Below are 13,387 nucleotides of genomic sequence, written 5' to 3'. Positions count from 1 at the left end.
CCAACGAGCAATAGTCTGCTTAGAAGCAGGAGCACCCAGCTTGTTGGGTGCATACAGTATAAACAGCGAGTCAGATTTTCTGACTCCAGCCGTCCTGGAAACATATTTTTTCAGGGCCCTGACCACGTCCAGTAACTTGGAGTCCTCCAAGTCCCTAGTAGCCGCAGGTACCACAATAGGCTGGTTTAGGTGAAACGCTGAAACCACCTTAGGGAGAAACTGAGGACGAGTCCTCAATTCTGCCCTATCCGTATGAAAAATCAGGTAATGACTTTTATAGGACAAAGCCGCCAATTCTGACACGCGCCTGGCTGAAGCCAGGGCCAACAGCATTACCACTTTCCATGTGAGATATTTTAAGTCCACAGTGGTAAGCGGTTCAAACCAATGTGATTTTAGGAACCCCAAAACCACATTGAGATCCCAGGGTGCCAATGGAGGCACAAAAGGAGGCTGTATATGCAGTACTCCCTTGACAAACGTCTGAACTTCAGGAACTGAAGCCAGTTCTTTCTGGAAGAAAATCGACAGGGCCGAAATTTGAACCTTAATGGACCCTAATTTTAGGTCCATAGACAGTCCTGTTTGCAGGAAATGCAGGAAACGACCCAGTTGAAATTCCTCTGTAGGGGCCTTCCTGGCCTCGCACCACGCAACATATTTATGCCAAATACGATGATAATGCTGTGCGGTTACATCCTTCCTGGCTTTGATCAGGGTAGGGATGACTTCATCCGGAATGCCTTTTTCCTTCAGGATCCGGCGTTCAACCGCCATGCCGTCAAACGCAGCCGCGGTAAGTCTTGGAACAGACAGGGTCCCTGCTGGAGCAGGTCCCTTCTTAGAGGTAGAGGCCACGGGTCCTCGGTGAGCATCTCTTGAAGTTCCGGGTACCAAGTCCTTCTTGGCCAATCCGGAGCCACGAGTATAGTTCTTACTCCTCTCCGTCTTATAATTCTCAGTACCTTGGGTATGAGAGGCAGAGGAGGGAACACATACACTGACTGGTACACTCACGGTGTTACCAGAGCGTCCACCGCTATTGCCTGAGGGTCCCTTGACCTGGCGCAATACCTGTCTAGTTTTTTGTTGAGGCGGGACGCCATCATGTCCACCTTTGGTTTTTCCCAACGGTTTACAATCATGTGGAAGACTTCTGGATGAAGTCCCCACTCTCCCTGGTGGAGGTCGTGTCTGCTGAGGAAGTCTGCTTCCCAGTTGTCCACTCCCGGAATGAACACTGCTGACAGTGCTATCACATGATTTTCCGCCCAGCGAAGAATCCTTGCAGCTTCTGCCATTGCCCTCCTGCTTCTCGTGCTGCCCTGTCTGTTTACGTGGGCGACTGCCGTGATGTTGTCTGACTGGATCAACACCGGCTGACCCTGAAGCAGAGGTCTTGCTTGGCTTAGAGCATTGTAAATGGCCCTTAGTTCCAGGATATTTATGTGACGTGACGTTTCCAGGCTTGACCACAAGCCCTGGAAATTTCTTCCCTGTGTGACTGCTCCCCAGCCTCTCAGGCTGGCATCCGTGGTCACCAGGACCCAGTCCTGAATGCCGAATCTGCGGCCCTCTAGAAGATGAGCACTCTGCAACCACCACAGGAGAGACACTCTTGTCCTTGGGGACAGGGTTATCCGCTGATGCATGTGAAGATGCGATCCGGACCATTTGTCCAGCAGATCCCACTGAAATGTTCTTGCGTGGAATCTGCCGAATGGAATCGCTTCGTAGGAAGCTACCATTTTTCCCAGGACCCTTGTGCATTGATGCACTGAGACCCGGTCTGGTTTCAGGAGGTTTCTGACTAACTCGGATAACTCCCTGGCTTTCTCCTCCGGGAGAAACACCTTTTTCTGGACTGTGTCCAGAATCATCCCTAGGAACAGCAGACGTGTCGTCGGAATCAGCTGTGATTTTGGGATATTTAGAATCCACCACTACTTGAGATAGTGCTACTCCGACTACTAACCGTTCCTTGGATCTTGCCCTTATCAGGAGATCGTCCAAGTAAGGGATAATTAAGATGCCTTCTCTTCGAAGAAGTATCATCATTTCGGCCATTACCTTGGTAAAGACCCAGGGTGCCGTGGACAATCCAAACGGCAGCGTCTGAAACTGATAGTGACAGTTCTGTACCACAAACCTGAGGTACCCTTGGTGAGAAGGGTAAATTGGGACATGGAGGTAAGCATCCTTGATGTCCAGAGACACCATATAGTCCCCTTCTTCCAGGTTCGCGATCACTGCTCTGAGTGACTCCATCTTGAACTTGAACCTTTGTATGTAAGTGTTCAAGGATTTCAGATTTAAAATAGGTCTCACCGAGCCGTCCGGCTTCGGTACCACAAACAGCGTTGAATAATACCCCTTGCCCTGTTGCAGGAGGGGTACCTTGATTATCACCTGCTGAGAATACAGCTTGTGAATGGCCTCCAATACCGCCTCCCTGTCGGAGGGAGACGTCGGTAAAGCAGACTTTAGGAAACGGCGAGGGGGAGATGTCTCGAATTCCAATTTGTACCCCTGAGATACCACCTGAAGGATCCAGGGGTCTACTTGCGAGTGAGCCCACTGCGCGCTGAAATTCTTGAGACGTGCCCCCACCGTGCCTAAGTCCGCCTGTAAAGCCCCAGCGTCATGCTGAGGACTTGGCAGAAGCGGGAGAGGGCTTCTGTTCCTGGGAATTGGCTGTCTGTTGCAGTCTTTTTCCCCTTCCTCTGCCCCGAGGCAGAAATGAGGAGCCTTTCGCTCGCTTGCCCTTATGGGGACGAAAGGACTGCGCCTGATAATACGGCGTCTTCTTATGTTGAGAGGCGACCTGGGGTAGAAATGTGGATTTCCCAGCCGTTGCCGTGGCCACCAGGTCTGAAAGACCTACCCCAAATAACTCCTCCCCTTTATAAGGCAATACTTCCATATGCCGTTTGGAATCCCCATCACCTGACCACTGTCGCGTCCATAACCCTCTTCTGGCAGAAATGGACAGCGCACTTACTCTTGATGCCAGTCGGCAAATATCCCGCTGTGCATCACGCATATATAGAAATGCATCTTTTAAATGCTCTATAGTCAGTAATATACTGTCCCTGTCTAGGGTATCAATATTTTCAGTCAGGGAATCCGACCAAGCCAAACCAGCACTGCGCATCCAGGCTGAGGCGATTGCTGGTCGCAGTATAACACCAGTATGTGTGTAAATACATTTTAGGATACCCTCCTGCTTTCTATCAGCAGGATCCTTAAGGGCGGCCGTCTCAGGAGAGGGTAGAGCCACCTGTTTTGATAAGCGTGTGAGTGCTTTATCCACCCTAGGGGGTGTTTCCCAACGCGCCCTAATTTCTGGCGGGAACGGATATAATGCCAATAATTTTTTAGACATTATCAGTTTTTTATCGGGGGAAACCCACGCTTCATCACACACCTCATTTAATTCCTCAGATTCAGGAAAAACTACAGGTAGTTTTTTCTCACCGAACATAATACCCTTTTTTGTGGTACCGGTATTATCAGAAATATGTAAAACATCTTTCATTGCCTCAATCATGTAACGTGTGGCCCTATTGGAAGTCATGTTTGTCTCTTCCCCGTCGACACTGGAGTCAGTATCCGTGTCGACGTCTGTATCTACCATCTGAGGTAACGGGCGTTTTAGAGCCCCTGATGGCTTTTGAGACGCCTGGACAGGCACAAGCTGAGTAGCCGGCTGTCTCATGTCGTCAACTGTCTTTTGCAAAGAGCTGACACTGTCACGTAATTCCTTCCATAAGGTCATCCACTCAGGTGTCGACTCCCTAGGGGGTGACATCTCTATTATAGGCAATTGCTCCGCCTCCACATCATTTTCCTCCTCATACATGTCGACACAACGTACCAACACACAGCACACACACAGGGAATGCTCTGACAGAGGACAGGACCCCACTAGCCCTTTGGGGAGACAGAGGGAGAGTATGCCAGCACACACCAGAGCGCTATATATATATATAGGGATAACCTTAGATAAGTGTTTTTCCCCCTTATAGCTGCTATCTGTTAATATTACGCCAATTAGTGCCCCCCTCTCTTTTTTACCCTGTTTCTGTAGTGCAGGACTGCAGGGGAGAGTCAGGGAGACGTCCTTCCAGCGGAGCTGTGAGGGAAAATGGCGCCTGTGTGCTGAGGAGATAGGCTCCGCCCCCTTCTCGGCGGCCTTTTCTCCCGCTTTTATGTGGAATCTGGCAGGGGTTAAAATTCATCCATATAGCCCTGGGGGCTATATGTGATGTATTTTTCGCCAGCCAAGGTGTTTTTATTGCTGCTCAGGGCGCCCCCCCCTAGCGCCCTGCACCCTCAGTGACCGGAGTGTGAAGTGTGCTGAGGAGCAATGGCGCACAGCTGCAGTGCTGTGCGCTACCTTGGTGAAGACAGGATGTCTTCTGCCGCCGATTTTCCGGACCTTCTTGCTTCTGGCTCTGTAAGGGTTGCCGGCGGCGCGGCTCTGGGACCGGACTCCGCGGCTGGGCCTGTGTTCGGTCCCTCTGGAGCTAATGGTGTCCAGTAGCCTAAGAAGCCCAATCCACTCTGCAAGCAGGTGAGTTCGCTTCTTCTCCCCTTAGTCCCTCGATGCAGTGAGCCTGTTGCCAGCAGGTCTCACTGAAAATAAAAAACCTAAAACTAAACTTTCACTACGAGCTCAGGAGAGCCCCTAGTGTGCACCCTTCTCGTTCGGGCACAAAAATCTAACTGAGGCTTGGAGGAGGGTCATAGGGGGAGGAGCCAGTGCACACCAGGTAGTCCTAAAGCTTTACTTTTGTGCCCAGTCTCCTGCGGAGCCGCTATTCCCCATGGTCCTTACGGAGTTCCCAGCATCCACTAGGACGTCAGAGAAATTAGAGTTATATTCAAGACTTCAAGATAGCCACCATACTGGTGACATACCCTAAAATTTTTCCCCCCAATCTCATATACGTGTGGACACTGGATTAATGTTTCCTTACTCATTTCCTTTTTATAAGGGTGTTTCCACACTTATGGACCACCCTGTATATTTGGCTTTAAATAATAACACTTCTAAGCCCTCTAAATGTGATGTAATAATATGTTAGTCTTTTATTTCACTGTAACAATGCTTAAAATAAAAACAAGATATATATGAAATGATGTGGTGTTTCCATTATTTTTGGTATATTTATTTTATTACATTGAACACTGGTTTTTCATTTGAACAAAAAAATAAAAATGATGAACAAGAAATTTCCCTCCACAAAATGTACATCCTAACTATAAATAATATTTGTATAACTTCAAATGTATTTAGCATGGTAAAACTTTATTTAGTATAGCAAAAAAAACTTTTAGTTCAAAATATAAATTGAGGTTACTTTATTAAATCAACAAAATAACTGTAATAAACCAAACCTTTGAACATTATCTCATTTCTACTTACTGTAGGCTCAAACAAACTACTTCTTCTGTATCCAAAGCTAATTTTACATAGGCAACGACCACAATATAATTTTCTATGATTAGGATTTTTAAAATAGGATCAAAATGATTTCTTAAATAGTTAATTCAAGACAACACTACAGTATTTACTTCATTCCTACCTGCGTTATTATCCTGGGACGGCAGTGAGTGGCAAAGAGCCACAATCAGGGCCACTAACAGAAGTCCAGATTGTACGCATAAAAAGCTATGAACATTTGTGTGTTTCTGTCATGACTATATGATGGGGAGCGAAGGAGCTTTCTAAAGTACTGTAGGTATAGTAAGTAGAAAATGTATAAATATTATTGTATTTTACATTGTCATTGATTTATATGTACCATTTTACTCAATTTTTTGATGTTAGTCATCAATAAATCATTTTATAAGTGTCTAGATTTTTTTATATTGCCATGCCAAGTTCTTCATTATGAATAGCACAATGCCATTCTCAGTTTATTGGTTTTGTATGCTTTTTAAAGTATCATTGAGTATCCATAAGCTCTATCAGGCTACGGCATCTGTAATTGTCACTGAGTGGATTTTTTCAGGTGATTAACAATTTGCCCTGTTTTTTGGGAGATTTGTTAGCCAGTAATAACTAATTGCTTGTATTTGACTGATTATGAAAGCACAGAGGGCGCTAATAGGTGCTTTCCTGCTCATGCATGTATTATGTGTTTGTGCAGTACCATTTTTTTCACTCAAAATGGAGAGTTTTACCTGCTGTAGTATAAAGATTTTCAAGGTTTTATTGAAGCCTAGCAATGAATGGATATTTCACAAGCAAAACAAATGGTTAAAAACATGGGTGTACATATATGAGATGTATGCCTAACATATACCATTACCCGCTACTGTTGAAGACCTGCAAGCACTTGCTATTGTTGCAACTTTACATACTGTGTGCACTTAATTTCAGCTTTTTAAGTTAACTCATTTTTCATCTTTGTTTTGGGATGCAATCAGTTCCAACTCAGCATGACATTAAGCTGTCACTCACCAAAGCCATTAGCAGACATTATGTTTACCTTACTGGCATACTGAGGAAGTCATTTAATGTATCATTTTATAGGAGGGACAGTCGGAGGAACCAGCTAATAAATTACAAATTTAGCGCCCAAGTTTTATATAAATATGAGGATATTCTGTTTTCTTCTTGAGGTAATTTAACATACAATAGCTTACACATTCATAAATGTATCCATCATGAATGGTTTAACTTTCATCACAAAAACAAGCACGACTAACTATCATCATACAACATCTGCAAGAGTGAAAATGATGATGACACTGATTCGTCTAATGCTGGGAATATATAATGAGTAATAAAGTATTTGTTCAAACTATTTTGATTTATTATAGTAGAAATGCTATAACACACATGGAAAACTACTGTATTTAAAGCTGCCAATTCTAAAAATAACTCAGAATTTTCATACAGTAAATAATTGTCATCTGTGTGAGGCCTGAGTGTTTCCTTTTACTGTCTTATTATAATCCATCATCACAGGTGCCTGGATTGTTATATGACAGCTTGAAGCTGCTGTGTGGACAAACCAAAATATATTTGCCTACATAACTAGCCAATGTATGACAATTGTCATAGAATTCCACTGTCTTGTGGACAACTGTTTCTATGTGGCATTTAATAGTGGAAACTCACAGATCCATATATTGCCAAGAGCTAACCTGCTTCTTAAGCCAAAATTTAGCAAGTAAGGAATCAGACTTTGCGACTTTCTTTTTGTTACCCATGGTAAAAAAAAAAGATTGAAATGTACATCATATGCACTTCAGTTTAATTCATATTAGTTCAGTGAGCAGAATGAGTACGCAAAAAAAAAAACCATACTACTGCACATTAATGTATTATTAGCTCATGCTGGGCACAGTGAATTACTAGTAGAAACATAGCAGTTACCTGACAAGGTCGATCACCCGTTCCCTTGGAGCACTGCTCACCGGTTCCTCATTTATCATAATGATCTGATCTCCAGGGACTAATTTTCCTTCAGATGGTCCACCTGTAGTTAGATAAAAAAAAAATGAGCAAGAGTTACCCTACTCCAGAAAGATTTAATTTAATTTGTTTTATAAATGCTGTTGTGTATTAAAACAAATATTCATATTTAATAAAATGGATTTAAATGCAAGATTTAAAAAACAACCTATCTAATGGAAAAAAAAGATGTAAAATAATTCCTTACTAATTATATAAAATAATTCCTTCCTCTCCACAATATTCATAACATGTTCCCAGCAGTAACAAGTCCATAACTAACTGCTAATTGTATCATATGTATCATCCAAACAACATTAATTAAAATAGGTAAAAGCAAAAACACATAGTTAAATGACCATAAATAATTTTTCAGGTATTTATTGATTGTCATAACTGGTGCAATAAAATAAATCTGTGTCAATGTCAATTATTTTGTAAGATATGCTTCTACAGTATTTCACAATTGTGTACTTTTAATTCCCTTAAGGCAGCCAAGCTGAGTGGGCAAATGTTTGTTACACTTGTGCTGTCATGATAACTGAGGACTTAGTCCCATGTTATAGCATATAATGCTGCCCTGAATCTGAGTCATACTAGTTATAATGCTATTTTCTGTATTATTTTAAATAGTTCAATTGGATTGAATATACTGTATTCTTTTAATATATTTTCTACATAATGCATTTTTTTATTATTCTTTTATTTTGTTAAATTTCAATGTGATGATTTAAAGCAATTTACCTACAGTTTCCTGCTATATTATAATAAAATGCCATGCTATATTCAGATTCATTATTATAAATGTATTACCTAATTCTTTTTATTTATTTTTTTTAATTGAAATAAAAAAATAAAAATATAAAAACTGAATACATCAAAAGTAAAATGCAACCAAATGTAAAAAGAAAAAAAAATTAATACTTGTTTTCTTTCATTAGTGTTAAACATCCAAAAAAAGGGCTGTATACATTACTATTAAACTAACCACCTTTTTTCCTTACAGGTACTAGCGCCTATACATAATACATTTATTTATACATATATAAGTGCTCCTGTTTTTAACTTATTTAGATTAATATTTATAGTTGGAGCTGCTATTATACCAGTAGCGCAGTGAATAATTTTTTATTTGTGCATTAGGGTTAGATGTATCAAGCCTTGGAGAGCCCCATCACATAAACAACTACATTGATTGCAAGCAAGTCTGTTTCAGAAATATAACCATATACAGGGAACATAAACATATGATCATGGGGACTTTGACTTACATATGGGAAATAGGGGTACAAAAGAAAGCGTGACCACAAACTTTTACATAAACAATTGGCTTTAATCCACAGCACTAAACCTACTGTGGTGCCTGTGATAAGTGACCAGACCATTTAATAAAAAAATCATATATACTCAGCACTCACCTAATTACATTCAAAACTGAATTTCATCTAAAATCATGGAATGTTAGTTTCCAAAATATTGCAAAAATGTGCCAAACCCATGAACCATGTAAAGGTCTCCCCTTTTGGCGAGTCCCTACACTGACTCTCATCTAAATATGACCTTTGCTCTGCAGCACTGCTCTAGATATCACATCGATTTTAAACACAGATTAAATGTATATATATATTTAATTTGTGTTTAAAATTTATATATATATATACAGGGCGAACCAAAAGTAGGTGGACAGTAGATGGAATAGGGTTTGTGAAAGGTAGACTTTGTGAAAGGTAGTCTTCAAAGCTGTGTAAATTGTGATGGAGTTTGAGCATCTGCATTGATAACATTTTCAGTGCTTTTGTATTGTATTAGTAAATATAATTGTATATGTAATCTCAAAATAATTGTTATCATTTACTGTCCTCCTACTTTTGGATCACCCTGTATATGTATGAATATCTATACATGTACACATTTAGATTCCCTGGACTTCAGTATACAGTGAAACATGATGTTCCAGGGGTTTCCTTGTTATACAGGGAAAAAAACTGTCTACCTTCCATCATTTTCTCACTTCATGGAATATCTAGGGGACTCTTGGCAAATGTAGGATTGGTGGTTCCAAGTACTGAGAAGGTTTAGTTCCCCTTATCTCTCCCCAGAAGAAGACATGGCAAGTGGGTGAACCCACTTCAAGTAAAAGCCCCCACTGGCCATTGACGACCCCACTGTGGCAAAAAGTAAAAGATCAGAGTTAACCATTCAAATATAGCTTATTGCAATTGCGCCTGAGATGTATTGCAGATACAAATATAAAAATAATAATGATAATAATTTAATAATGTACTGAGTTGCATGAAACCATAAATGCTTTACTTGTTCATATTTAAAAATACATATATACAAAAAGGGGTAACAAAGGAAAAAATTGGGGATGGGATTGTACTATTCACAATGTAAATAAGTTGATATATGCTGAGTCCACTCAGGGGGTGGCGTACCACCACTCTTTATTGGGATAGTGTTTCAAAATGCAATAGTCCAGAGCCAACAATTCGTATAAGACAAAAATAAAGTATTTATAAACGATTGGTTGTATGCATCCTGAGGTAATGGGAGAATAAAGTAAGATCTTTAAGAAAGGGTCCAAAGGTGATTTTCTGTAAATTGGGGTACCCCTATGGACTGCTGGTGGGGGGGGGGGGGGACGACAAGATGCTGGTGCTTGCGTATATTGACTCTGGACAGACCGTCCTCACCCGCGTCCTTAGTAACCGTGATGTCGCTGGGTCTTAGCGTACCGTGGTCCTCAGGGCAACGGGGAGTCAGTCGCGTCTTGGAGAGGATGTGGAAACTGCTTCTAGCCCTATGAGGACTGTCCGCTGTGCCTCTCCCTCTCCTGCAGAGTATTTACCTAATTATTATTATTTACCTAATTATTATTATTATTATTATTATTATTATTATTATTTTTATATTTGTATCTGCAATACATCTCAGGTGTAATTGCAATAAGCTATTGTTGATATAATTTATATGAAGTAGTTGGAGTAACTTCATTCGCAAATTCGCAAATTGCTGACGAATAACCTAAATTCTGCATAAGTGAGTGCTAGTATTCCATTTTTAAAATTAACCATTCAAATAGCTGGACTCTTTCTCTTCTTGTGGTTCTATGGAATAATGATTTAGGGGTCTATTTACGTATGTCTTGGATGGAGATAAAGTAGACGGAGATAAAGTACCAGCCAATCAGATCTCAACTGACTTTTTCAAACACAGCCTGTGGCATGGCAGTTAGGAGCCGATTGGCTGGTACTTTATCTCCGTCGACTTTATCTCCATCCAAGGCCTAGTAAATAGACCCCATCATCCCCTCGGTATTACAAAAACTGCCATTCAAGATGTCTGACACTTAAAAGGTGTTGCTCTTACTGGCCATTTTTTTTGTCTCAGCAGCCCTAACTTGTAGGACCTATACATATTTATAGGACGTCATCTGCCTTCAGCGTTGTCCGTCCTGAGTCGTGTGGTTCCTGTGATCCGACCCGTGGCGATCACTGTCAATGGTCAGTTATGGGAGTCAGGAGTCCGAGGTCCCGCGAGACAGGGTTCGAGTTTGTGCCGGGAGGATTCAATTACACCATGTGGTAACCAGCCCCCACACTGGTTATTGTGCGGTACAAGCATATATATATATATATATATATATCAACTTGTGCTTCATCTTCATGTCTTTCATGTTTTTAAAATGAAATGATTTTACACTATGAGGCACTCCCTCTTCATGTTTTGTTGCTAGATACTTTAACCCGAGGAATTCTGGGGTCATTCAAGGAGGTGAGCAGTGGTTAGGAATTTAAAAGTGGACTCTAGTGACCTTGATTGCAATTTACGTGGAACACTAATTCCGCAGTGTGGTAACATATGTGATTCTGATTGTTTTTTTCCAAGCAAACAAGTTAAACGAGCGCAGTGTCTACATTTTAACATCACCTATGAGACAGCAGTAGCCAGGTTCCTAAAAAAGCTATGTGAAAGTTTATGTGATAGAGTAGGACTTGCGGTGAAATGGGGTCCCATGGAGTGGGCTGCAAGCTTACATGCATTGTACAATTCATAAACCAAAACCCCATTGTTTATTCAAATGTAAACTAAAGCATTAAGGTGAATGAAGCTGCCAAGGAGAATGCAGGGTTCTCTGTATATGTATATTTTCAGTGGTCACAGCCCACCGCACCCCAACCTAGAGGTGGGGAATACGTGAGTGCACCCGTCTCCAGGGAATGGCGAGTGCAGTGGATCCTCGTGTGTGTATAATAGGGTTAATTTTTAATTGGCCCATTTGTGATCATATCTCTCTCTCATACACCCCTACGCTCATTTACTTTTAACCTGGGTCAGCTGCTGTTTAGGTGTGTTGGTGACTGTCTCACTTGAAAGCCAGAAGTCAGTTGGCAGGTGAGCTTTAAACCAGGTAAGCACACTTTTGTAGTTGTGTTGGTGACTGTCTTACCTTTTAAAAGCCATAAGTGTGGCAGGTAAGCTTTAAACCAGGTAAGCACATTTTCCCCTATGAGAAAGCAGTTGCCAGGTTCCTAAAAAATCTATGTGAAAGTTTATGTGATAGAGTAGGACCTGCGGTGAAATGGGGTCCCATGGAGTGGGCCGCAAGCTTTCATGCATTGTACAATTTATAAACCAAAACTCCATTGTTTATTCAGATGTATATTAAAGCATTAAGGTGAATGAAGCTGCCAAGGAGAGTGCAGGGTTCTCTGTATATGTATATTTGAGTTTGGTGGTCACAGCCCACCGCACTCTAATCGAGGGGTGGGGAGTACGTGAGCGCACCCCTCTCCTGGGAATGGCGAGTGCAGTTGATCCTTGTGTGTGTGTGTGTGTGTGTGTGTGTATATATATATATATATATCTCCTCCTCAATCAGGCGGCACTCAGAGGCTGAATAAATGGTGAAAACGTCCAGTGCTTTATTTCAACGTTTCGGGGGTCAAGCCCCCATCTTCAGGAAAACACACTACAACAGTGACAATACATGTGACAACCTTTAAATAACTCACCCCTCCAAGAAACGCCAGCCTCCGGGGCGAAGGCGCCGCCCTCGGCTCCGGGTCCCGAACTTCCAGCGCCGGCACTCTCTCATCACAGGAAGTCGCCCCGCAGGAAGCCACGTCACCACGTAGCCTGGCGGCGCCCCGCAGCGGCGGTTGGCAAGACAACAATTTACACATCACTATGGTAACCATATATATAAACACACAACGTCACCCTGAAAAACAACGGGATCCCGCCCGTGGATATCCCTGGTGCAAATTAAGACAAATGTATAATAAAACACATTTGCGTATAAATGATGTGCTACTTAACTATTAAGACACACCTGAACCTCCTTTGTTTATAAATAACAGGTGTGATACATAGTGAGTAAAAGACATAAGAATGCATCCATTTCAAATCCTACCTATATACATCTTAAGATCTAGCTAATAATCTGCTTTAAACCAATTTGGCACACTACTAACTACTGTGCTAAATTCAAAGAATTCTTAATACAGTGGATAATATATTCTACGGAACCTCTTATGGAATCCTCCCCGTTAAGCAGTATCTCATAATCACTGAGCCTCACACAATATGCTTTACTACCAAACCATCTAGGTATGTCATATAAACTGCATATATACCGAACCTTTTAAGAAACAGTTCAAGCCCAGACAATCATTTAATCCTTTCGAGTAAATAGTATTTAATTTATAAATCCACCTGGATTCCAGTTGTAAGAGCTTTTTAGCTCTAGTGCCCCTACGTAGTGATGCTGGAACCTGGTCCACTATTTTGTGTCGCAGAGAGGACACAGCATATTTGTTCAGGGCGAAATGGCGTGCAACAGGTTGCTCACTATTGCCCGATTGCAACGCCGCCCGGATGGCCGAACGATGTTGGGCCATCCTCTCCTTG

At 41.7% G+C, this 13,387-nt stretch overlaps 1 protein-coding gene across 2 annotated transcripts in view; it reads right to left on the bottom strand.

Annotated features, from left to right (window-relative positions):
* Positions 1-13,387, bottom strand: part of FRMPD4 (FERM and PDZ domain containing 4) — a 722,630-nt gene that overhangs the window by 140,136 nt on the left and 569,107 nt on the right. For both annotated transcript variants that reach the window (XM_063953505.1, XM_063953504.1), the window contains exon 5: positions 7,394-7,496. In XM_063953505.1, coding sequence (XP_063809575.1) covers positions 7,394-7,496 — 103 coding nt within the window. The remainder of the gene's footprint in view (positions 1-7,393; positions 7,497-13,387) is intronic.

This window comes from Pseudophryne corroboree, chromosome 2 (genome assembly GCF_028390025.1).
Source record: "Pseudophryne corroboree isolate aPseCor3 chromosome 2, aPseCor3.hap2, whole genome shotgun sequence".
Lineage (NCBI taxonomy): Eukaryota > Metazoa > Chordata > Amphibia > Anura > Myobatrachidae > Pseudophryne > Pseudophryne corroboree.
The sequence above is the reverse complement of the archived record's forward strand: the minus strand, read 5'-3'. Positions and strand labels throughout refer to the sequence as shown.